This window comes from Cervus canadensis, chromosome 22 (genome assembly GCF_019320065.1).
Source record: "Cervus canadensis isolate Bull #8, Minnesota chromosome 22, ASM1932006v1, whole genome shotgun sequence".
Taxonomy (NCBI): domain Eukaryota; kingdom Metazoa; phylum Chordata; class Mammalia; order Artiodactyla; family Cervidae; genus Cervus; species Cervus canadensis.
This window is the reverse complement of record NC_057407.1, coordinates 35959365-35987181: the sequence shown is the minus strand read 5'-3', so window position 1 is coordinate 35987181 and position 27817 is coordinate 35959365. Positions and strand designations below refer to the sequence as shown.

Below are 27817 nucleotides of genomic sequence, written 5' to 3'. Positions count from 1 at the left end.
TCATAAGCTGATTTCTGCATCACTTGGGGAAACACAATGCCATCCTCTTCAGGGGGCGGGGGGCGGGGGGCGGTGGGGGGGCTGTGAACAACCAAATACTGTGAAGCTCTGGAAGGTATCATTTTTCAGACCTTAGTGGGAAGCTATCTATGGGATGGATTGTAGCAAAACATCCCTTTTTCTTTGTTCACTATTTCAAATTGGCAGCTAAGAAGGGGAAGGACCTTTCTGACCTGGAATCTGTAGTCTGCAAACCAAGCTGAATACTAACTTCACAGTAAAAGTACTTCCATCGAGTACTTGACCATCCTTTCTGATGGGAAAGGGAGGCTGAGAGCCATACGTAATGTCACATGTCCTCAGGGAACTTTAATACAAGGCAAGTGTGCACAAGTCAAAACTTCTTAAGTTTTTCTGGGTCTGAGTCAATCCTTTCAAAATTGAGGGGAAGGAAACAGTAAAAAGACAAGGCTCTGTTCAGGGAATAAACACAAAGAAGAGAGGTCAATCTGGGTGCTTGAGGGAAAAACCTAATGGCGAAGACCCCCATGGAGAAGTCACCTTGAATTTCTCCTATGAATTTCTCCCCCTCAAAGTCAGCCTGAACCCAGATAAAGTTCAGCCAGAAAGATGTTGAAAATATCTGATCTCGCCATTCTTTCTCTTGCTCTTTCCTTCCACAGAAGGGAGTTTTTTAGCTCCTAGGTACCAATGAGCTATTATTTCATGAGAAACTGCTAGAAGTATAATAAAGGAAAAGAAAGTACACTGTAACCAATTCCTAGTGCACGTAATTAAAACTTTTCTTCTCAGTGTTTCCCAGCAATCTTTAAAAACATAATAGGTTTCTGTTCCTCTGATTATTTTAAATAACAAAGCAAGCCCTTATATCTAGAAGCACAATGTTACAAAGGCAGTGTTAATTAAAGGTCACAGTTTGGGGAGAAACAAAGCATCAACTTGCCAGATTCTGCTGCAAATTTTGTTTTCATTTATTGCTCACATGAACTTGGAGATGTACTAAAAACTGGGGGCCATTATATCATCATTTATGTGTGTAGGAACCTTTCCCTCTTGCATTTATTTATTTATTTTTACTATATAAAGCATTAAAAAAACTATTTGATATAGCTTTGAATTCAACTTAATATAGGGAGAATAACTACATATTCTGATTTGTCCAGGGCAGTTCTGGGTATACACTTATTGTCCTAGATGATTATTAACAATGGCCTTTCGCTCTCATAAGTGTCCTGGTTTGGATGATAAAATACATGTTCATCCGAATTATATGGTCTATTGGAGAGGGCATTTTTTTCTTTCTAGAATATACTTCCTTTTTCCATCCCTATGACAAAAGATCATTTGCCCTAAATTCAGTGAAGTATCTCCTTTTCTGGGAAACTTTTATTTATATCCTCCCTCTCTACCCTGAAGCAGACCTTCTTTCCTCATGATACCCTAGAACCTGGACATCCTTTTCTCACACTTAACCTTGTACTTCCTTCCCTAGGCACTCACCACCAAAGTATACTGCTTGAACACGTAGTTTATTCAGCTTTGAATTCTTCAAACCTAGCATGATACTGGAACATTGCAGCTGCTTAATATGGTGGTTTAAACACCTTTCCTAAAGGATGTATTTTTAAAAATCCTAATATACACCCTAGTTCAAAGCAGAACTACTGTGAAGGAATCTTGTGTGGAAACCCTACATAATTCAGCCAGGGTCATTCCTGAGTCAACTCCATGGACTAGACTCCAGTCTGAAAAATCAGTGGAGTGGTCCCGAATAATGCTGTTTGATGAATAAACGAATTGGCACACAAACTAAATTGTAAAATAATTCCTACTCTGTTAATGCCACCATCCTTCCAATTTGAAAACCATCTACCTCGGTTCAAATTCTACTTCTTCTATAACTCTTGGATGGTTCCAATCTCTTCCCCTAAACTGTGATACACATGCCATATATTCTTTTGGTTTTCACATACTACCACATATATTGATTATTAGCGTAAGGTTTATACCATTAAATGTGAATAGAGACAAAATTATATTTATAAGATATTTAGAAAGACCTCTGAGACAAAGAATATTATTACTTGTGAAGTCTCCTATTTCCATTTTCATTCCAATCATTTTCCTCTCAGTGGTTCATGATAACTCCGAATTTTGCTATTTCATTCTTTTGATTTTCTTTATGATTTTATCACATATGCTAGTATCCTTAAACAACTACTCTATCTTACCTGCTTTGGAACTTAATAAATACAGGATTATACTCTGTATTCTTCTGTGACTTGCTTTGTTGACTCAACATTATGTTCCTATGATAGTGTTGTTGTAGTTCTAGTTCATTCATTTTCACTACTTCATTGGGTTACCGTGTATGAACATGCCAAGTTATATTCAGTATATTACTTATGCTAAATTTGTTCTTGCAAATTTCTGTAAATCTGTTGAGTTTGAAAGAGTCTGTCATTTTAGTTTTAATTTATACATTTCTATTTATTAATGGGGGCTATTTATTCCCTGGTGGCTCAAACAAAAAGGGTAAAGAATCCACCTGCAATGCAGGAGACCTGGGTTTGATCCTTGGAGGAGGGCATGGCAACGTACTCCAGTCTTCTTGCTTAGAGAATCCCCATGGACAAGGAGTCTGGCAGGCTATAGTCCATGGGGTCGCAAAGAGTCGGACATGACTGACTAAGCACACACAGGGCACATTTACTAATGGTAATCTTATTGAATGCTTAATGGATATTTAATAGTCTTTTCTAGGAAGTACCTGATCAAGTCTTTTGGTAATGTTTTAATTAGGTTACATGTCTGTTATCTTTTGATTTTTAGGAATTCTTTAAATAGTTTAGACTTTATAAATAATATGTATCACAAATATCTTCTCCCAGTTGGAAGCTTATAATTTTACTCATCCCAGTATATTCTACTGAACAGCAATTTTTAACATTAGTGAAGTTAAATATTTTCTTCTATCATTTGTTCTTTTTGGTTATAATTGATTTTTTTTTCTTCCCTCTAAAGTCTTAAATATGGATGCCTATTTCCTTTGAAACATTTTGCAAATTTTGCATGTTGGTCTTCTATTCACTGGGAATTGACCCTTGTGTATGCTGTGAGGTAGGGATCCAACTTTAGTTCATTTTTTTAACCATACAGATTCCACTGTGTAGTATATATGTTTTTAATTTATTTCTAATATTGTCATGACTTTTAAATTTTCTCTTTTAATCTTCACAAGATAGTATGCTTTTACTATTTTTGTTGTTTAGTGCAATTGGTTTTTATGTGGAAATACTAACCTTTACCATTTGCTTTACTTATCATTCACTCTTATATCTAAAGGCAGTCTACCTGGGATTATTTTTTTTCTGTTTAAAGTATATCTTTCAGAATTTTCTTTAGGCAGGGTCTGCTGGAGTCAAACTTCAATTTCTATCTACCTAAAAACTCATTTACTTTGTTCTACTTTATAAAAAGTATTTCTGTTATACAAAAATTTTATAGTTAATTTCTCTCAGCATATTGAAGATTCTGTCTTCTCTTTTGCTTTTTTTTGTTGCTATTGAGAAGTCAGCTGCTGGTTTAACTGTCATCTCTTTGAAAGTTATCTGTATTACAACTGTGGCCTACATTTACGATCATATCTTCAAGTTAAGTGTTTTTCTGTTTCACCATGATAACTCTATACAGGGCTTTATTTTTGTTTGCACTGCTTGAAATTCATTAGGTTTACAAAATCTGTAGATTTGAATGTTTAATTAGCTTTGGAAAATTCTTAGTTTTCTCCTTAAATAATGCTTCTGCCTCTTTTTTTTCATTCCTTATGGAATTCTGATTAGATATGTGAATGTTTTCGCTTAATCTCTTCTCTGTCACATTTTGCTCCTCTTTATCTGCTGCTTCTAGACAATTTCTTCAGATATGTCTTGCACATTACTAATTCTCTTTTCAGCTGTGCTTCGTCTGTTACTAAAATCATGTAGCACCAAGGTTTGAAATAGGTGATTACTTTTTGCTTTTCAGTCCTTTGGGAGGCAAGGCTAATTCTTTTACATTCACCATACGATTATATCCCTTGAATTCCAAGTATATTCTGGAAGGTTTTTTCATGTTAGATTCTCCAGTTGGTTGAGGCTGGGCCTTGTCTCGTGACCCTAGTCCCCTGTGACACTATAAAACCCAAAGCTGCAATTCACAAGGTGAAAAATGACTTTAGTGTTCAGTTTGCTTCTTTGGGTTCCAAATCATTTATTAAACATTCCTTACTTTCCTGCCAGTTTATTGATGCATTTTTAAAAGATGTTTTAAAAAAATATGTTAAGTGATGTTAATGCTTTCAGTGAAATGGTCAATCAGAATATTTAATTTCTAGTATTGACAGAAACAAAGTTGGGTACTAAACTGTTCATGAATATGAGCGTCTCTTTAGCATCTCAGGATATACAACGATGTCCGTCTAAAAGCTCTTTATGTAATCAGCACTCCATAAGTATTTGTTGGTTTTACTAATAGAAAGTGTACGCATGGAAATACATGTTTTTAAGTCAACAAACCTGATGTGAGGTTTCGGATTCCCTTTAACTTCACAACTGAGCTTCACTTTTTTCTCCTCAGAGTCCAAAGGGAACATTACATGACTTGGTTCTTGAATGAAAATTGGACCATGCAGTGTGTAGTCATCTGAAATGAGAAAAGAAAATGTCCCGAAATGAACATATTCCTGATAGGGAGAATTATAGGAAATAACAACAAAATAAAAATAAAAGAGGTAAACAAACAAAAAATAGTAATACACAACAGATTCAGTCCAGCCTCTGTATAACATTTCCTATTGAAGAGTAATCTTTGTGAATTACGAAGCAGTAATATGGACTCTCGTATTTCATACTGATGACTTATTTTTCCCACAAATTCCAGAACCAGAACGGCTTGGCATTCCCTTTTCTCTTCTCCACTTCTTACTGTTCTGTCTGACCTTAGTCCAACCTCTGATTTTGTTCACATTTTGTGCCTCCTACATGCCTTTTGTGCGGCTGTCATCCTGGAAGGCTGTCTAATGTTAAAATGTTTCTCCTCTGTAATGGGATAACATAGTTGGAAGTAAGCAATAGTGATTTCATAAATACATTAATAATGAGAAGCATCAGTATACTGCTAAAATATGTATAAAGCTTTTAGAAATTGCATACATAGGTAAATAAACAATAACCTAGAGTCATGGTGCTCAAATTATGCTTGGTAAATGAATAGTTTTTTTTTTTTTTTAACCTGTTATGAACCAATACATGGGGGCACTTGTGTACATATCACACAGCTGGGACTGACTCAGTAGACAAGTTCAGTTACAGTCAGATTAGTCTATTTCAACTTCAAGGAGGCTTGAGTATATTAATACAAATGAGGTATGAATTTATAAATTCTCCATAACAGAAGCAAGATGCACAAAACTTATTGTCATAGAGCTGCAAAGTTCAAAGAAAGGAATAAACAACAAGCAAGATTTGAAACAACAATGTAATGTGCATATACTTCTAAAGCAAACACCTAAATAAATATTGGTCAAAACACACCTCATCACTGAAACCTTGCACAAGGCCTTGTGTCCTCATCTTTTGAAGTAAGAGCCTGTGTGCATTCATGTTCAGTCATGCCCATGGACTTTAGCCTGCCAGGCTCCTCTGTCCATGGGATTTCCCAGGCAAGAACACTGGAGTGGGTTGCCATTCCCTTTTCCAGGGGATCTTCCCAATCCAGGGACCAAACCCACATCTCTTGCATTTGCTGCTTTGAAAGGCAAGTTGTTTATTCACCAGTACCACCTTTGCCTGCCAGTGCAGGAGATGCAACAGACATGGGTTTGATTCCTGGGTCAGGAAGATCCCCTGAAGCAGGGTATGGCAACCCACTCCAGTATTCTTGCCCGGAAAATCTCACGGACAGAGGAGCCTGGCTATTTACAATTCATAGGGTAGTAAAGAATCAGACACAACTGAAGTGACTTAGCATGCATGTACACACATGACTCAACAGTTAATGATTGAGAAACATGAATATATAGAAAGAGAACAGCTATTGGTCTGGGGAGCTGGTCACAATCCAGACTATACAGCTGCTACACAACAAAGTCACTGAACTTCCAGTTTCCTTAAAGATACAGATAAAGACCGGACACTCATTCCAAGTTGTTTTTACAGGAAGCAGACCCCTCCTAGATGAAAACTACAAAAACAAGACCCTAGACAGGATCAAATCAGAAAGTTGATGATGCTTGAAACTTCACCTCGATGCCAACCAGTTCCAGGATTGTCCATGAGTTGATCATACCCTGTTGCTTGAACACTATGAAACTCCTCACTACCCCTCCGGTGGGTGGGGAGGGTCACACAATTTTGAAGGCATTAGCCTGTTGCGGCCGCTTTGGCCTGGCAAAACATTAAAACTCATATTTTGTGCCTCCTACCTGACTTTTGTGCTTCTGTCACCCTGGAAGCCTGTCTACTGTCACAAAGTTAAAACATCTCTGCTCTGTTAAGGGGATATCATAGTTGAAAGCAAACAATAATTTCGTAGATATAATAATAATGAGAAGCAGCAGTGTACTTAGTCTCTATGTTCCTATTCTGCACTGATAAACAGGGTTTCAGCAACACTATCCATACCAGGAAAGTGGCTTTCATTCTTTACAATCTCATTTCTTTTTTCCTAGAAGGCTTTTCTAGAACCTCAGGTCTTCCTCTAACCACATGATTTATAAATTATCTCTTGGTGGACACATCTTTGTCTGTTTCATGCATTTGGATCTTTCTTTCCCCTTCTTTGGGCTATAAGCTCCTGGACAGCATGGCTGTATCTTATCCATTTCTGCTTGTTTTGTGGTACCAACTACACTAGCTTAAACATCAAACATGGTCCATAAGAACCGTTCTATTTGAGGTATTTTTCACTTTTTAATGTTCAGCCAGCCGATTTAGGCACTGCCTAACAAATTTTGATACAGAAGGGCCAGTGGCTATGAGGTAAAGTGATACTGAATAGCACCCTGTAGCTCGCAATCCATTTTCCCCTAATATGTGATTATCTGGATGGATGTGAACTACAACTGTGGTCCTGGAAGACCTTAATAACCAGCCTTCTGTTGATAGGTGATAGGATGAGACTGAATTCATTCAGGTGAACCAGGACTGAGGAAAAAGAAGAAAGCAGATTTGGGGATCAAGGTGAAATATAATAAGGTAATTTCTTTTAAGGCTTTTAATCCAGGCTTTAAAACTTCACATGTTGAGGTTAGGGTAGAAGAAAAATTAAGGACTCAAGAAAAGCAAACTGAATGGTATTTTATTTTAGAGGAATAGGGACAGCCTCTGACCTTGTTGAGAGAACAAGTAGAATACGGATGCAGAAAGACTAGGAACCGAGATTCAGTGCCTTTTGTCAGCTAACTCTATGAACTAGGGAGGATCACCTAGTCTCGCTATGCTTCAGTCTCCTCATCTGTAAAATAACAGCACTGGACTCAGTCAGTGCTTCTACACCAGTTCGGATGAGGAAGAAGTCATGAATATCTTCCCATAAATGCAGATGCTCATGACATCCGCATTCAAAGATGCCATGGATTATATCACCGCCACCATCCTCTCTCCTTAGTCCATGTATAAAATCTCATGCTAATGAGAGATTCAAACAGTGAAAATAGAATTTTTCAAAGAACACATAATAAAAGCATGGAATAAAAGTAAGCAAACATGTATCTTTCTAAACACTCATGGTTAAAAGTCAGATATTTCAAAATCTACATATTTACATTTCAGATTTTCAACAATGATGTAGTTATTTTCAAAACAAATTTAGACACTGGTCAAGGGTTGGCACAATTCAGTCTCAAAGAATTATATGAATTCTTAGTGTATCTAGTTAAGTGACAAACATTACTAATCAAGATCACTAACACAGCAGCAAGTTGGGTAGATTATTTTCTAAGAGAGAGATATATTTCTATCGTCGCCCCAATTCCAAAATTATGTGTATATCTATCTATATATAATATCAATCATCTCAATTCATTGGTGTTCCCTGATTTGAATTTCATATAGAAATACAGTCTATTACTAGTAATTCCAAATAAGAATAAAACATAATAATGATTATCCAGGATGCAGCTGAGAGGCTGTGGATTAACATCTGTACTATTTCTCAATGTATCCATGCCATATTTAAATAACAAAAAGGATATTTTTTCTGTGTATTTTGTAATAAGAATTGATAATAATGATGCTTCGCATTCCCTATAAATAACACATTTCATCTAAAGTTTTTATTTTCTCTTGGTTAACCAAGCTCACTGCCTAGAAATTAACATTAGCATAAAGGGACTGGCATTTCAGTTCTCATCTAAAGAAATCCACTGCCTTAGGCATGAACTATTTGGTTTCACAAAGATGGAGGGGGGAATTTTAGAAAGTTGCAATCCAGGTATAGAAAACAGATATCCTAACTTTAATAGTTTTAAAATCAGGGTTACTAGTATTTTGAGGAAAAAATAAGTTAAAGAGTTGTTTTATTTTCCCCAAACATTGAGGTGCCTGGGTTAAACGACCCTGAGTGACATTCTCAGATGAAAGATGGAGCAAGGCCCACTAAGCTTGTTCTGTGTGTTGTAGTCACAAAGTGACTTTCAAGTGGCTTGAAGGATTATATAAAAGACTCTGCATTCGCCAAAAGACTTTGAATTCACCATTTCAAACCTGCCAAGTTCACCCTTTCATTTGTCACAGTAAGTTGTTCCAAACAAGCAGTCGAATGGCCATGATCTTCAGCCTAGCGAGGGAAAGGAGCAACTCAGAAAACAATGGAGGAAAAGATTAATAAGCCCATACACCTCAATGTTAGACTTTGGACCACCTGTATTGTAATCATGGCATGCTTATTTTTTTAAATCCCCAGTTCAGACTTACTGACTACACCTGAAAAATACAGCATCTATGAATCTTTTAGCTTAGTTTTCCAAGGGATTCTTTTGTACACTAAAATCTGAGAACTACTAATTCAGATCCTTCTGATCCTAGATCTCCATTTCATAAGAGCAGAACATCAACCAACACTGGCTTTGCACTCACCTCTAGACTTTTTCTTTTGAGCAAAATCTAACCAACCAAACCTTGCGTGAAATACTTAGAGAGGAAATTTTAGCACATGACTAACAGTTGTGAGGTAAGCAGCCAAGAACAGAAAACTCTAAAATGGACCCACACAAAGAAAATGATGGATCTGTCAAAGTCAGGGACTAAAGCTGTGTAAAAGAACCCCTCCTGAGAACACTCATTGTTGAACTCAAGAAGCTAACTGTGGGAACAGCCAGGGCTGCACCACATTGACAAAAAAGAGGCTTCCTTGGGGAGACCCGCTAATCCACCACCCTGTAGTAAAACCTTATCCACAACAAATACACACAACATTCTTGCCATCGTTGTTGTTGTTCAGTCACTAAGTTGTGTCTGACTCTTTGTGACCTCATGGACTGCAGCACACCAGGCTTCCCTGTCCTTCACTATCTCCCTGAGTTTGCTCAAATTCAAGTCCATTGAGTTGGTGATGCTGTCCAACCATCTCATAATCTGTCTCCCCCTTCTCCTCCTGCCCTCAATATTTCCCAGCACCAGTGTTGTTTTCAATGAGTCAGCTCTTCACATCAGGTGGCCAAAGAATTGGAGCTTCAGCTTAAGCATCAGTCCTTCTAATGAATATTTAGGACTGATTCCCTTTAGGATTGACTGGTTTGATCTCCTTGCTGTCCAAAGGACTCTTAAGAGTATTCTTCAGCACCACAATTTGAAACCATCAATTCCTCAGTTCTCAGCCTTCTTTTATGGTCCAACTCTCACATTTGTACATGACTACTGGATAAACCATAGCTTTGACTATATGGACCTTTGTTGGCAAAGTGACATCTCTGCTTTTGAATATGCTGCCTGGTTTTGTCATAGCTTTCCTTCCAAGCACCAAGTGTCTTTTCATTTCATGGCTTTATATGTAATGAATCTCACCTTATTTAAATGACAGCCTATTGGGAATGATGTTTTCATTTTGGGATTACAAATAGGTGAAAAGTTATACTGGTGCTCTGCTGCCTTAGAGAAGTTAGAGAAATGGGCTGACACTGTTTTTGGGGATCTCTCAGAGGAGCAGAAGGCAATGATCTTTTATGCTTCCAGGAATTCTCAAAAATCAAGGTTAAAAAGGAGGACAGGGGAAGCAGACAAGTGATCAGAAGCTCAGATATAACTTCAAAGTTTCCAGATCGCTAATCTCAGTCCCAGCTTGGGGATTTTAGTGCAAATGCAGATACCTGTACATCCTGATTTTCTGGGTTCTCCCCTCCTTGGCAACTAATTGCTAACTGGTCACTAGGTTACTTCTAGCACACCACCCATGATCCCAAAGTCTATTCCACAGAAACTGTCCTGCACCAGTTTCAGAAGAAAAGGGATATTTTTACACAAAAGAGAGAAGATCTATGTTAAAGAAACCCTCCTTTCATGTCTCAACAAAGACAGGAGAATGTCTGGATTTTCAGTAAAGAGTAAAGACTTCAAGAAAGTTGAAAGGGTTAGTCGCTCAGTCATGTCTGACTCTGTGACCCCATGGACTGTAGCCCGCCAGGTTCCTCTGTCCATCGGGATTCTCCAGGCAAGAATATTGGAATGGGTTGCCATTTCCTCCTCCAGGGGATCTTCCCAATCCAGGGATAGAACCTGGGTCTCCTGCATTGAAGGCAGATTCTTCACCATCTGAATCACCAGAGATTTCATGACCAAAAACTTATTTAGGTTCAAGATCAGGCAACTCCTAATCTTTCTCCCTTTTTGCTCACTAAAGATTTAAAAGTTACTAAAAGACACTGCCAGTGATTCTCAAACTCCTTTTTGCATTTTATTCTTTTCTTTTTAGAATCCATTTTTTGGGGGTAGACAAAACCAATGTTTGTAAGTCAGGTTCTTCCTGTAACCTCCTTGCAAGCATCCCAGAAATAAAATGTAGTGCCAGGGTTACCCTTCAAAGTTTTAGACTACTGAAAGAGATGCAGAGTCATAGAATTTAAATTAGAAGAGATTATTTAATATTAAATGTATTTTTCCAGATCACAGACTAAAACTGCACTATATCTGTAATGGAAACAAAAATGATATTCACCTAAAAATAAAATGATATTCTAAGGGTAGCTCAGATAGTAAAGAATCTGCCTGGAGTACAGGAGACCTGGGTTTGATCCCTGGGTCCAGAAGATCCCCTAGAGACGGGAATGACAACTCACTCCAATGTTCTTGCCTGGGAAATCCTGTGGATAGAAGAGCTTAGCAGGCTACTGACCATGGGGTTGCAAAGAGTTGGACATGACTGAGTGACTTCCACATACATACATAAAAAATAAAAAAACAATAGTAATAAAACAACACTCTACCATTAGATGTGAGTAAAATTACTGATATCTCAAAGCTGCAGATAAAGTAATAGCTAGATGTCACTTATTTTATTTTCTTTGAATTAATTTGACCCATCCTGTCCCCAAAGTCTGCAGATGTCCTTAAAATTCTCTCTTTGAAGAAGGATGTTACTCTTTCAGGCTACCAGGAGCCAGACTGGGCTAAGAACCTGGAATGGATGGGAACAGTCTGAAGTTTTCTGAGACTGACAAGAAAGATGGGAGATGCCAGGAAGCAAGACAGAGGCCTGAGTATCAGGTCCCTGGGAGTAAGAGTAAAGCAAATTCAATTCCAAGTGAAAGGTCAGCACGAGATAACATGCATAAAGGAGCAGGCAAGGGGAGCTTAGAAAGATCCACTGATGCTAAATATAGATATTTTTATAGGGCACCTGTGAACAGTACTAACAGGTAACTGAGATGGGGAGGAAAGTCATTAAGGGGCTTAGCCATACCAGACCACAGGGAGGAATTCAGGGTAAATATTTCATAGAAGATGACTTAGTAAAAAAAAAAAAAAAGTCAAGCTAGCGTTAAAATAATGATTCCTCAAAGCATGACCTAGTAACCTCATGTATCAGCATCATCTTACCTGGGGGTGCTTGATAAAAGGCAGACTTTTGAGCCCCTGTCAGACCTACTGGATTTTTATTATCAGAGCTCAGCACCCTCTGTTCATTACTGTGCCTTCTGCAGCTGGAAAACTAGTACCTTCAATTATGAATTGAGCACAGATGACTTTCAGCCCGAGACCAATTAAGGACACCAATGAGGAAAAACAACCCTGCAGAGTTTTGTTCCATGCACTAGATCACTCTGTAGCAACCATGTGGGGCGGGGTGAAAGGTCGTGTTTTGCAAGCATAGCCCTTTGGTCTATGTGCTTCTCTTTTGCTGAAATATTTTTCATCTTTTGCAAACTCAGTGACACAACTCTGCTGGGAAAGGACAAACAAGCAGTACTATGATTTCATCCTCAAAACTAAAAATACCAGGTTCATTTCTCCTTGTAATTGCTTGGCATTCTCAGGTGTTGCCCCTGAGGGTTGTTGAGGCTCTTCATCCTCATGGCAGGTAGAAAGTACCCTCACAGAAGCCAAGAATCCAGGACCATGATATACAGTCCGTCTTCCTCTGACACCAAACTGGCTGTCTGATTAAACACCTGGTCTTGGGCAGACACAATTCACTGGCAACAACCTCAACTGGGGAAGCAAACTCTAGGAGACCTAACATAGAACACAAGGGCTTGAATGTGAGCTCAGAACACGAGCCCATGGGCTTAGAAGTGAGTTTTATCTGGGTCACATCTGGAGGACACGTAGATGGTTGCATTATGCATGCTCAGAAGCATCCTGATGCAAACCACAGTGGCTTTGCTGTGTTATGTCTTTTACTCTGCTTTCTCCAGAGCCCTTGACCAATCCAGAGAGTAAAGGCTGTGTGTGTGTCTATGTGTGTAGGTCTGTGTGTGCGTGTGTGTGTGTGTGTGTGTGTGTGTGTAAGTAATCAAGGGGAACACACTGTCTTACTGGACTGCAGAGCAAATCAAAGCCATGCCACTGGGGACAAGGAACAGGTAGTCCTGCTAAGCTGGTTTGTTGGGCATGCTCTAGAATCATGGTCCCATTTCTCTTTTTCAAGGTGGAAGCCCAGTGGGGAGAACCAATTGTTCCACATGGGAACACACAGGGCCCACTCTGTTTGGTTGGCTGTGCGCCATCTCCTCCATCCAGCCTTTCTAATGATCACAGAAAATTATTATGGCTAAAACTCTAAGTTCAGCAGCATTTCTGTGGGTCCAAATTACTCACAAAATGTATGGGCAGTAACCTAAGGAAATTCAGAAACAAGTGAAATATTGTAACAGTGATTTTCCTGAGTGTGAGAATTCCTTTAAAATTGAATCACTGATTGTAGAAATGATGATGGGACAGCTGTCAAACTATCATTACAAATACAATTTAGTGTTGTTCGTCTTTATTAAATAAATAGTGGGGGACGTTCAAAGGCCCCACACAAGGGCCTGTGTGTGAAATCAGCTGCCACACAGCATTTTTATTGAATAGTTATTCCATTTGGTTCTATTTGGTGGTTCAGTTGAACGGAGGCGAAGCAAAACAGATATCAGAGGAGACAGAAATTCCAGCTTAAAGGATAAGATGCTTCTTTCATTTGTCATTGCTTTCATCTTCCTTATTTTAACCCCCTCAAATCAGCAGTTTTAAACAGCAGGAAGCTGAGAAGAGAAGTCTATTGACAGAAGGTATATGTTTGAAAGCAGAAAGCAAAAGAAAATCTGAACAAGACATAAACTCTCCTGCTTTTTCTTTGTTCTCTGGTTAACAAAATAATGCTGCTGCTACCACATATTATGTCAGACATAACAAGGACCTAATCGTACATCATGCCAGAGTTTAGAAATGATGGGGAGAAAAAAAAAAAAGAAAATGGGGAGGTGGGCAAGCATGAAGAAATACAAGTGGTCTCTGATTAGAAAAATTCCACCTTGCTGGAGGAAGGGTTTGTAGGAGTCAACACATCCTACTCTGACCCTAACCTCACATTCTAACCCATTACAAGAACAATGGATTCATTACTCCTTAAAAAAAAAAAAACCTGGGAATTTGGGGTTGCTAGATGCTTAGAATGGATAAGCAACAAGGTGCTACTCTACAGCAGAGGGAAGTATATCCAATCTCCTGGCACAAACCACAACAGAGAAGAATATTAAAAAAAGAATGCATGTGTGTATCAAACTGAGTCACTTTGCTGTCCATGTATAGCAGAGATTGGCACAGCATTGTAAATCAACTATACTTCAATTAAAAAAAAAAAACTAATTGGGTGACTGTGATGTCAAGCCCCAGGTATGAAAAGAAAAATAACTTTTCAACAAATGCAAATATTCTGTAACTCAACTGGAGGCAAAAATGACCTGAACTTATGAGAGGCTATATATAACTTAGCATGAATATTCATATTTTTTGCTACAGAATTCAAATGTGTTCAATTATGGAATGCTGACCCAGGTTCAGCTGGAGATGTTATATAATACTGGGCATGTTATGTGGACCACATTTCTTTTCTAAAATCAGAAGGATTCTTAATTATCAAACATTTTTGACCCAAACAGTTGCTGATTAGCATTCATGGGCCTATACTATATGTCACTTTCAAGGTTACATGTAGAGGACATATAGTGTGTAAAGAAGACACCATCCTACCTTCAAGGAGGGTTTGTTCCAGAAGGACAGATAGACAATAATCAGATAAGTAAAGTTAACTTTGTATTTTTAATTAATAAACTATTTTTTTAAATGTCATCACATTTTATGAAAATGTTCCATTGTTGGCCTGCTTTTCCCACCTACACAGTTCCTCTTGGCTGCATTTCAGGACAGCATCGTCTTGTTTCTCCACCTTCCTTTGGTTCCTCGCCACCCCTCCCCCTTCCACTGAGGACCCACGCAGTTCCAAGCTTTGCCCAGCTTCACTGGCCCAGCATCTCCAGACAAGTGTTCGAATCCTGACCCCACAAATGGCCCACATCATCCTTGATGTAGGATAAACACAACACAAACACGAACACTTGGTTGCTTTCTGGACTCACTCTTTTCCTACAAAAGTAGTCACAGAGGACTTTACAGCCAGGCTGAGGCCAGCAGGTACTGATTTACAGTCATTTAGTATCGTGAGCTCCTTGTTGCTGCTTCTTTGCAAGTGGATGGCCTCTACCCAATCAGGATGAGGGTTTCTTGGGCTTTTGAGCCTGGAAAGGGGCAGCCAAGATGCCCAGCTTCAGCTATCAGGTCACTAGGAGCTAAAGCTCTCCTGGGTTGGGGCCTCCCCACCAGGATGAAAATGAGTCAGGCAATAATGAGAGGTCACAGGCAGTTATGGACTGAAGCCAGGGACACCTCCCAACTCTCCAGTCAAACTTGCACTTGTCCATTCCAAGATTTATTCCTCTTCCGACCATTGCTGTTGTTTGGTCACTAAGTCCTGTCCAACTCTTTGCAACCTCATGAACTTCAGCACACCAGGCTTCCCTGTCCTTCACTGTCTCCCAGAGTTTGCTCAAACTAATCTTCATCGAGTTGGTGATGCCATCCAACCATCTCATCCTCTGTTGCCCCCTTCTCTTGTCCTCAATCTTTCCCAGCATCAGGGTCTTTTCCAATGAGTCAGGCTCTTTGCATCAGGTGGCCAAAGTATTGGAGCTTCAGCTTCAGCATCAGTCCTTCCAATGAATATTCAGGGCTGATTTCCTTTAGGATGGACTGGTGTGATTTCCTTGCAGTCCAGGGAACTCTCAAGAGTCTTTTCCAACACCACAATTTGAGCAACAGTTCTTTGGTGCTCAGCCTTCTCTGTAGTTCAACTCTCACATCCTGAGAGTTGAAAAACCATATTGGAAAAACCATAGCTTTGACTATATGGACATCTGCCAGCAACATGATGTCTCTGCTTTCTAATATGCTGTCTAGGTTTGTCTTAGCTTTTCTTCTAAGGAGCAAGTATATTTTAAATTTCATGGCTACAGCCACCATCCTCAGTGATTTTGGAGCCTATGAGAATTTCCAGCCATACGTACTGCCATTCCTTGAATTTATCCCAGCCTTGTTCATTCCTCTAAATATGGCTATCAGTTGACTAATAATAATTCAATCATTAAACTGGCTCTTGTCAAATTTAGGCCTTATACCAGAGATGGGAATGTGGTATCTCCAGGGTTTAACTTCTGTTTTAAAGAAATCAACACAGAAATACAGTATACTGTCAGTGACTAAAAAGAAAACAGATTAAGAAAAAATTTTAAACAGAGGCCTAGGGTCATCATTGATCAGGTTGCTGGGTCAGGGGTCTCCAAGAGACTACTATGTGATTGCAGACCTGTCTCCACTATCAGCTGAGAAAAGTGAGGTTTAAGGAGTGACTCATCCAAGGTCACATTTCTAAGAACTGTGATCATTGGACCTTGCTTCTAGGCTTTCACCAAAGCCCCAAGTTTTAAAAGTTGGGGTGGGGGTGGGAGTGGGCACAGACAGGTCTACAGAGGTTCAAGTTATCTTTCATGATGAAGGGAAAGGAGACATTTCTCCTCCTTTTGTCTTCAGAAAATAATCTCTCTTAATAATTTACTGTGCTATGTTATGCTGTGTTGTGCTCAGATGCTCAGTCATGTCGGGACTCTTTGCGACCCTGTGGACTATAGCCTGCCAGGCTCCCCTGTCCATGGGATTCTCCAGGCAAGAATCCTGGGGTGGGATGCTCTCCTCCAGGGGATCTTCCCAACCTAAGGATTGAACCCTTGGCTCTTGCATCTCCTGCACAGCAGGCAGATTCTTTACCTCTGAGCCATGAGGGGACACCCCCTATTAATTAACTGCTCATGTTTAAACAGGATAGAGATGCACTGACCATTCCAAATGATAAGAGAACTGACCATCTCTCGTGGAGTCTGAAAGTGAAGTTGCTCAGTCTTGTTCAACTCTTTGAAACCCCACGGACTGTAGCCTACCAGGCTCCTCCATCCATGGAATCTTCCAGGCAAGAATACTGGAGTGAGTTGCCATTCCCTCCTCCATAGTTAATAGGCTGTTTTCTAAAATAAGTTTAGCATTACAGAAACATTGAGCTGGCACTCAGCTTGGTGCTTTGTGATGATCTAGATGTGTGGGATGGGGAGGGGTGGGTAGAAGGGAGACTCAAGAAGAAGGGGATATATGTATATATGTAGCTGATTCTAGAGAAGGAAATAGCAACCCACTCCAGTATTCTTGCCTGGAAAATTCCATGGACAGAGGAGTCTAGCAGGCTACAGTCCAAGGGATCACAAAGAGTCAGCCACGACTGAGTGACTGAGCTCACAGCTGATTCATTTTGTTATATAGCAGAAGCCAACACAATATTGGTAACCAATTATAGTCCAAAACAAAAAAGGCAAGGACATGAAGTTTTCATATATCCTTTCTCCCTGGCTCACAGTTTCTACTATTAACATCTTGCTCTATGTGGCACATGTGTTATAACAAATAAGCCAATGGATATTGGCTAAAATTCATGGTGCTATTAACTAAAATTCATGATGCAATAGGGCCCACTCTGTGTGTTATAAAATTCTTTGGATTTTGGGAAATGTAATATAAGATGTCTCCCCTATTACATTATCTCAGATAGTTTTTGTCCTAGAAACCTCTGTGCTCCACTATAGCTAACTCTTAATGTTCAAATATATCACTATTTACATATCAGTTACATATGAATATAACTGATAGATTTTGGCTAAATAGCTCTAAATATCTCAGATATCCCTAGGGCAAAAATACCTCTATAGTCTTGAATTGCTTGGTGGGAAGATGCCTGGAACTTCCAAAGGCTCCCACATAGAAAGCGTAAAGAAATCAATGACGCTAAAACAAAACCAAAGGATAGAACTTCAATGATATCCTTTGAGCTTTGAAGCCACTTCTGTCCAAAGCAAGGCTTATCCCTAAGATGCTCAGGTATGTGAGCAAATGACTACCTTTATTTAAGCCAATCTGAGCTGAATTTTATCATCTGCAGCTAAATGACTCCTAATTGAAACGGTATTCATAGACAGTACATATCAATTTATTCAGTGGTTTAATTCTTGTCATTGGTCTTCTTTCTCTTCTATTTTCTTTTAACAATTCTCTACATGTACGTGTATCTAAAAATGCACACAAACAGGCCCTTCAACAATGTGATAGACGAAATCTTCTCTCTGTGAACCTAATGTTTATTTTTATGCCTCAACCTTCACCTGGTCACTCCTATGATCAACTGCTCCCTAGAGGTCTCCTCCTTCGAACTGTGCCTTTTCTGATTTCTGGATACATATGGTAGCTTGGAAGGAAAATTATGACAAATCTACACAGTGTATTGAAAAGTACAGACATCATTCTGCCAACAAAGGTCCATATGATCAAGGCTATGGTCTTCCCAGTGATCACGTATGGTTGTGAGAGCTGGACCATAAAGAAGGTAGAGCACCAAAAAACTGATGCCTTCGAACTGTGGTGTTGGAGAAGACTCCTGAGAGTCCCTTGGACAGGAAGGAGATCAAACCAGTCAGTCTTAAAGGAAATCAACCCTGAATACTCACTGGAAGGACTAATGCCGAAGCTGAAGCTCTAGTAGTTTGGTCACCTAATGCGAACAGCTGACTCAGAGGAAAAGACCTTCATGCAGGGAAAGATAGAGGGCAGAAGGAGCAGAGGGAGTCAGAGGATGAGATGACTGGATGGCATCACCCATGCAATGGACATGAACTTGGGCAAACTTCGGGAGACAGTGAGGGGCGCTGAGGCCTGGTGTCCTGCAATCCACGGGGCCACAAAGAGTCAGGCATGACTGGGCCAACTGAACAACAAATGGTATCAAAATTTGTTTTTCCCATGTCTTTCACCATCACAGGACACTATTTCTTATTGGAAATACACACACACACACACACACACATACAGAGCTGCATGGTAATCATCTCCTAAGTTCTACGCTTCCAGCTAGAATTCATACACTTTAACGGTGACCTTTTGAAAAGGTAATTAACCTAAAACAGTGGTAATACTCCTAATGTGCTTTCATGTATTCTTTGTGTGTAGAAAGATACTCCGAGGCCAGTTAAAAATGAATACAGAACTACATTCTTCTCCCCAGATTCTGACTGAATAGATTTGGAGTGGGGCACAGGTATACGCATTTGAATCCTGCATCTTAGATTATTCACTTGTATGAGGTCTATAGTCATGAGTCACCATTTGAAAAAGAAAAACTGAGGGAACGCCAGCAGTGACGGGAGACTGCTTCAATCCCCAGGTGGCTGCTACAATGATAAGGTGCATGATTCTCAGTTCAAATGCTGGAACTGCCTCTCTTGTATGTCTTGGGTGAGTAGAGTTTCTCCCATCCTACAAGCAAATGGGAATAAATCCTTGTGTGCAATGGGAGGTGTCAATGATTATATCAGACCTGTTTTGGCACCTGATGCTTTCCTCATCATGTCTTAAGACTACTGTCGTCCAGGTCTGTCCAAGCCTCTGTGTGGCTGGGAGAAACAGTGCACTTTCCCCAGTTCTAAGCGTCCCGCAGCTAACACATTCCTTCTCAACTAAAAAAACAAAAACAAAAACCAAAAAATATATGGCCAAAAAGTTGAGGTTGTCTTTGCTGCACTCAGTCATAATTTCACACTTTCTTAGAGACCATCTGCTTTAAGCCCTTCTGGGGTGAACTGCTGGTGTTATTATCCCCTCAATGACACCCCAAGTTCCCCACCACCTTCCCTGACATTAAATTGCTTGAACACGGAACGCCTGCAGGCAGCACTTTCATGTTACATGCACCGCAGCTTTTCAAGGAATATTCATGAACCTTTGCACCTGTCTCTTTGGCAGCTGAAGTACCCCATGTCTGTCTTTCCTTAAATGCTTCAGGTTTTTAATTTGGCACATAGTGAATGTGTCATTATATAGAGGTATATACCAGGGAGCGTGAAAGGGAGTAATCTGAGAACTGTTCAAGCAAAACTGGAACAACATATTTCTAACAGGAAAGATCTACTAAATTTGAATTTTGTATGCTTCTCTTTCTGGTGTGTAGGTACTTTAGCTATTTTTCATATTGTTGCTTAGGAAACAAGGCTGTCATGGTGTTCCTGATGAAGCTGAGAAGAAGAAAAAAATTAAGATTAAGTTCATGGCAGGCAGTGGGCTCCAGGCATGAGTCTTCTCAATGGGACATTGGTATTTTAATAGAAAGTTGGTAAGGAAACCCAGATCAGGCTTATGTTGTACCTCCCTCACTGACAGAATCCAGAAGTCCTGCTGCTGCTGCTGCTAAGTCGCCTCAGTCGTGTCCGACTTTGTGCGACCCCATAGACGGCAGCCCACCAGGCTCCCCCAGCCCTGGGAGTCTCCAGGCAAGAACACTGGAGTGGGTTGCCATTTCCTTCTCCAGTGCATGAAAGTGAAAAGTGAAAGTGAAGTCGCTCAGTCGTGTCTGACTCTTAGCGACCCCATGGACTGCAGCCGACCAGGCTCCTCTGTCCACGGGATTTTCCAGGCAAGAGCACTGGAGTGGCGTGCCATTGCCTTCTCCAGAAGTCCTGCTAGAGAAGGATAAATACAACCACAATCAACTTAGGCAGAGATGAGCTGAGTTTTGGTAAAAAAAGATGCTTATGAAATCATGAGTCAACTTTTACCTTCCCTTTCTCAAAGGTCATATCTCTACCTCTTATTTAGAGACACACAGAATAATGAAAATGAGTCTCCATTACTGAATACATAATTAGGCCAGGCTCTATTGCAAAGTAAAAATACTTAGTAGGCCTTGTCTCACTTACCCTACAACAACCCTACTGATAGGTCTTACCCTCCTCCTCACTTGGTGATGAAGAGAGAGATGCCTGGAGATAACCACCCTTACTAGAGGTTGCAAAACAGGGGTTCATTGGTTTCTTCCTCTTAGAAGCCAGTGCTCAGTAGCACCATGATATAAAGTAGAACTGCCCTCTGCGTATTAACCCGCAACAAGTAACAAAGGGGATGTTGATATGTCAAATAAGAATGGTGTCATTAAATGTGAGTGGTTTCATATTTTTAACCCAACTCTATTTTTGAGGCTAGGAAACAAAGGTTTTCAGAGGTTCAGTGGTCACACAGATACTCAGTGATGCAGTTCTAACCAGAATCTTGATTTGTTGATTATCAGTGGAACTTTTTCATAGTACCATAGGCTCCCTCCAGTTTATTGTTCAGATAACAGCGGGATTAGTCTGCTTTTACCTAGAAATATAGTGGAGAAAAATGACAGAGTCATCCCTTAGGGAAGGAAGGAATCTATTTTGTCAATATTTAAGTCTTGAAACTTTGGTTTAGGAGAAAATAAGTAAAAGCCTATTTCCTTTTAGTCGAGAACAGAAAGGATAAGTGTATTCATCATATGCTGTACTTGTTACTAATTCTTTCAAATTATAAAGTAGTTCTTTGGGGGAATTACCAACATATTGATGTAGAGAAAGGGTATTTTGTCCTAAAGTATTCTCTATAGAAAACTTAATAAAAGAGGGGATTCATAACCTTTCAAAATGACAAGCATAAAATTTACATCTAATTATTGGCCATTCTGCCTTTTCTGTGTCATTCTGTCATAAGGTAAAGTGGCATGCATGCTGATTTGGGCAAACACAAAAGCAAAAATTCTTTCTGTAAAGGGATAAATGAAAGTAAAAAAGGCCATTGACTTGAATTCACAGGCTTATCAAAAGAAGGGGAAAACACTTCTTTGGCTTTCCAAAGACAAGGTAAAAAGCTTGTCCATTAAGTTGTTGGACCCTTCGAATAAGTCATCCACCTCTCTGCTTCATTTCCCTGACAACTGATGCCCAAATTCCTTCCCACAGACCTGTAACCAGAGAGGTGGGTGACCATGACCTTCTCTACCTGTATAACCAAAAATACCTGTTTGCTTAAGTAATATAGCAACTAACCAGAAGCAACTGACAAAGAGGTACCAGATTAACATCTTTCATTCATTCCACAAGTATTTCTTGAGTCGCAGCTATGAGGTAGACGGTTAACATGTTGAGGACAGAGAGAAGTAAATCAACACACTGCCCTAAAAGAGCTCATGCTCTAGGCTGGGGAGGCAATTCACATAGCATATTGAAAGGTGAGTAGTGTTGGGAAGTAAAAAAGAAGGGCGCAGAGTCCTGGCAGGGTACTGACATTTTAAACAGGCTTGCCAGTGAGGTCCTTTATGAGAAGATGATATGTGATGCAAGACGTAGAGGAAGTGAGGAAACAAACCAGAAGGGTATCTGGGAGACACACATCGCAAGCCGAGGCAGGAGTGACTGCAAAACTCCTAAGGCAGTGGGAAGGCGCTTAGTTTAATAAATACTTTCCCACTTTCTCTCTCCCCCACTCTGGTTCCCTGCTCCCACATCCCTCACACATACGCCCAGGGTACCTGGAGCCCAGGAGTGGAGGGAGCAGGGGTGGCAGCAGCGATACCACGTATCAGAGCTTCCCTCTGCCCCATTTCTGGCAATTCTCCAACCAACACTGTGTAAGTGAAAGTTGGTATCATTGCTCATTTTATGGACAAACAAAGTGAGATTATATCCTCATTTTACAGACTAACAAACTGAAACACACAAAAAAAGTCCACTTGGGAGCCTGGGGCATCCTCTACCATGAGGCTTCTTTCTTTTTCTCTCTCAAAAGATGCACATGGAATTAGGAAACTGCAATTCTTGACCAATCTCTTCATGTAGAACATGCCAAAGTCTGTACAATACTTATAGCACAGGAATTAAATGCATGGTCTTCAGATAACAGTGTGGGCAGGCTAAGTCGCTTCAGTTGTGATTGACTCTTTGTGAGCCCATGGACTGTAGCCCGCCAAGCTCCTCTGTTCTTGGGTCTCTCCAGGCAAGAATAATGGAGTGAGGTGCCATGCCCTCCTCCAGGGGACCTTCCTGACCCAGGGACAGAATTCCAGGACACTGCATTGTGGGGAGATTCTCTGCCATCTGAGTCACCAGGGCAGCCCACAGATAACAGTACCTGGGTTCAAATTTGAGCTCTGCCTGTGGGTGACCTTGAACAAGTTGCTTGGATTCTCTGTCTCTGCTTTCTCATTTGTGAGATACTAGTGCATATGTTATAGGGTTATCTGTGAGTACAAAATGCCTTAATATTTTTAAAGTGCTAAGAACAATGCCTGACATTTAATGAGTCCTACACAAGGAAGGAAACACAACATGTCTACACATTTCCTACTTAAAGTCTCTGATTTGGGGTGGAGGGTGCTGGAGATACAAAGGAGAGAATCAATCCTAGTTACTTTTTAATGTTCTTCTAGTAGGTAGGAAGACACACTTGTTCCTTAGCAGTACAGACGCAATAGCAATTTTCTGAATATATATTGCCAAGGATACACATTTTTTGCCCCAAGAAAAATAATAAAGTAGATCTGCACATGTTTCTTCTCTTATTCCCCCACCCCCACCTCCCAAAATTAGTAGCCTGAATGATTCGATAAGCACTCAAGTATAACCTGCACACAACCCATCTTTAATGTTTCCCTAGGTTTCTGAATGAATGATGTCAACAGTCCCACTTAGGATACTTTTAAATCAAAGAAGGTCATCTTCAGAAAGGACTAAAAAGAATATAAGCAATGTCTCTATTTAAGAGGAATTAAAGAAATGTGAATTCCTTTGGTTTCTGTCTTTTGATGTCATGGCATTTCTATTCCAATGACATAAAAAAGCACTATGATGTGGAACAAAAATAGGAGATATCTCTATTTTTGGCAGGCAATAAAACGTGTCCTTCATGGAAACAGCCTATTCTTCTGCTCCCCAATCCTCTGGGATACTACAATACTTCCAGAATATGATGATATTTTATCACCTTTGTCTATTGCATGTAAGTTCTTCAAAGACAGGAATTGAGTTGATGTGGTCTTTGTTTCCCAGACTTTATCTTTCTTTCTGGCACAGTGTTGATACCTAATCCATCTCTGACGAATGAGTTAGTGAAAGAAGGAAACAACACGGCAATAGTTAGTAAGTGGTATGTAGGAGAACCGGTGTGGAATACTAAACATCCTGATTGGTGGTCAAGTACTATTTACAATAGAACCTGCTGCTTCTTGAAGATCTTTTGAGAGAAATAGATAATGCTTATTCCATTAAGAAAGTCAACTTTTAAATTTTCTGTGAAAATTGACTTTTCATTTGATGTTAAAATGATGTCTTTATAAAGCCTGTTTCCAATGTTAGGGCACAATGTTTTCTGAGCATGTACTCTGTTCCACATGCTGAAGATACAATAATGAACAAGGACAAATACAGTTTCTCCCTTAAAGCCATTAAAAATCTATTCACTGACAAGTTTATGCTTGTAATTTAATTTAAAAAATAGACTGACAAAACAAAAACAAAAAATCTGATGTACACAGGGCTAAGACATCGTCTAGTCCAGTAAGTAGCTCTTATCATTCTCTGAGTCACAGAACACATTGAAAAGAAGATGGAAAGGAATTGATATCTACACAAACTTTTGCACAAAATGTCTAGGGTTATTGGACAATCTTCCCTGAAGACAATCCATGAATTCAGGATTTAAAATCCCTGACCCACTCTGGGTCTATCATTTCACACCTCTTTGTGTGTCCACATTTAAAGCCACAAAGTAAAAATGTTTAGCTCATATTAAAACCTCAAAATTAAATGTTCACTATGGCTAAGTCTCTAGAGTTTATTTCAGAGGATTGATAGTAGCAAAAGTGAAAATAAAATGTTTTAAGTGATAAAGGAAACAATAATTAGGGAGAATTTGCTCTCTTTTAGTAATAAAGTTAAGAAGAACATGTATTTCAAACACTACAACTATCCTTTGAGTCTTTTTTACTCTTGAGAAATCAACAGAGAACTATTGGTTAAAGTGCTTGAAGCTAATGGTCTGAAAAAGATTGAGTGAAATAAAACTATTTTGCCTGAGTAATAACTGCTGTCAAATGAGAAGGAACTATTCTTCACCAAACTTTTGGGATCTTGACCCAAAAGGCATCCTGAAGTCGGATTTGAGCAATTGTTAACATTTCCTCAAAGGCAATTCAGGAGTTGGCAGTTGACAGCTGAAATGCTTCTACTCTAGGCAAAATTTCCAGCATGTAACTGAGGTTATTTATAAGCCTTCCACAGATAATTACTGAAATGTGTGAAATACTTGGCCAACACACATAGGGAATTCAGTGTGCTATCAATATAGCAAAAGCTACAGGGTCATAAAATATAACCATGAAAATATATACATTTGGAGAAAATATAAATGAGACTATTTTGGTAAACTGAAAAAAGGCTAGTGATGATTTGAAGATAGGATGATTAAAACATATTAATTATAGCTAACCTTTATGAAGCACTTAAAATATCATGGGCCACAGAACAGCAGAAAATATTTGCAAATCACACATCTGCTAAGACGCTGATATTCAGAATACATATAAAAATTCTTGTAACTTAACAGTAAAAAGAGAACCCAATTTTTAAAAAAATGTCAAAGGATCTGAATAGACACTTCTCAGAAAAAGAAAAAAAAGACATACCAGTGTCAGATAAGCACACAAAAAGATGTTCAACATCACTCAACACTAGGGAAGTAAATACCAAATGAGGCACCACTTTACACCCAGTAGGTATATACATAGTTTAAAAAAAAAAAAAAAGTGTTGACAAAAATGTAGAGGTGACCTGACTGGGAAGGAAGTCAAAAAGGAAGAGGATATGTGTACACGTGACTTATTCATTTTGCTGTAAAGTAGAAACTAAAACAACATTGAAAAGCAACTATATGCCAATAAAATTTAATTTAAAAATATAGGGATGTCAGAAACCTCAAATAATGATGGTGGGAATGTAAAATGGTGTGGCTGCTATGTAAAACGGTTTGCAGTTGCTCAAAAATTAAGTGACCCAGAGATTTCACTCCTAGGTGTATATCTATATCAGAAGTCTCCAAAGCCACCTCAGGGTTGCCAGGAAGACTAACAGGACTCAGCATACAGTAGAAACCACAGACATGATTCTTTACATCCAGTGTAAAAACAGGTGGAGGAAAATTTGCAAAATCGACAAAGAGAAAAGGCATACAGAATAAAGACAATGGGAAACCAGGGGCAAGCTTCCAAATTCCTCTTCCGAGTTGACTCACATAAAAGCAATTCATTTGGAATATACCTGTGAAATGTTATCTGTCAGGAAAATTCATTTCAGATTCAGTCCCCAGAGCTTTTATAAGGCACCGGTGATCAGTAAGCAGTCTCTGCGCGTGCGTGTGTTCTCAGTCACTCAGTCACGTCCTGTAACCCGCCAGGCTCCTCTGTCCTTGGGACTTCCCAGGCAAGAGTATTGGAGTGGGCTGCCATTTCCTCTTCCGGGGGATCTTCCTGACCCAGTAATCAAAGCCACGTCTCCTGTGTCTACTGCATTGCAGGCCAACTCTTTACCCACTGAACCATTGGAGAAACCCCACTTAAAGCAGCCTCTTCTTGGCACATATCAGATTGTCAGATTCCTAGAAACAAAGTGGGTTTTCAGCACAAAACCTACTGCTTATAGAAGCAGTTGAGGAGCAATGAGCCATTCTTCTGTTGCTGCTGCTAAGTCACTTCAGTCGTGTCCGACTCTGTGCGACCCCATAGATGGCAGCCCACTAGGCTCTCCCATCCCCGGGATTCTCCAGGCAAGAACACTGTTAGGTTAGGGCAAAACCTATAAAAAATCAAGCTCCCAGATGCTAGTCAACAGTTAAAACTCTTAAGCCATCCTTCCCAACTCAAGAGTCAGTCCCGTTACCTCTTTTCTGTGCAATACCCAAGAGAATTGTGTTGACAGTTGTGTAAGTTTTATACTTTAAGATTATTAAAGTGGCGAATTCTACCTCATACTGAAAAAAAAACAACTTAGAGATGTTAAGAGAAGACCTTGAAGTTAAATTTGAACAATTATCTATTTGGTATATTAAAATTAATTTGTGTGTTAAAAATGTAAAGAGGACTGCTATGAATTAAACTGTGTTCCCCACAATTCATATGAAGTCATAACTCCCAGTGTGGCTATATTTGGAGTAAGGACGTTACCAAGGTTAACAGGTCACAAGACAGAGCTGATAGAATCAGTGCCTTTTTGAGAGGCGACGGCAGAGTTTGTTTTCTCTTTGCCCGGAGAAGACACAGCAAGAAGGCAGCTGTCTGCAAGCTAGGAAGAAAGCCATCACCAGAAACTGAATCAGCCAGTACCTTGACCATGAGACTCCCAGAATTCAGAATTGTGGGAAAATAAATCTGTGTTATTTAAGCCAAGTACTGCTACTTGCAGGGACCATGCAATGTGCCTTATGTAAAGTATGTCACTTAACCTTTAAAACAAACCAGTGTGAGAATTTCTATTGATCTTTCCTTTTTACATGAAAATCTTTAGAAAATTAATTTGCTAAAGTAGCAAGGTAGGATTTAAACAAAGGTTATCTGATACAAACAATCCATATTCCATCATACTCTACACTCCCTCAAACTATAATGATACTGTGAAGCGATTTTCAAATTCTCAGGATATATAATATAAAACAGACTCATGTTTTAAAGTCCCCTTTGTATATATAATTTACCCCTTTATGTATGTATTGCCACCTTTTATTTTCCTTTATTGTGTTGCTTTTCAGTAACCACTTCCTTCAGAAACATCTAATTTCAAGTTGGGTACCTAAAAGGCAGG

At 39.5% G+C, this 27817-nt stretch overlaps 1 protein-coding gene across 3 annotated transcripts in view; it reads right to left on the bottom strand.

The window, feature by feature from the left end:
- CNTN4 (contactin 4) overlaps positions 1–27817 on the bottom strand; it is a 975711-nt gene that overhangs the window by 336038 nt on the left and 611856 nt on the right. For all 3 annotated transcript variants that reach the window (XM_043443117.1, XM_043443116.1, XM_043443118.1), the window contains one exon: positions 4578–4704. In XM_043443117.1, the coding sequence (XP_043299052.1) occupies positions 4578–4704 (127 nt within the window). The remainder of the gene's footprint in view (positions 1–4577; positions 4705–27817) is intronic.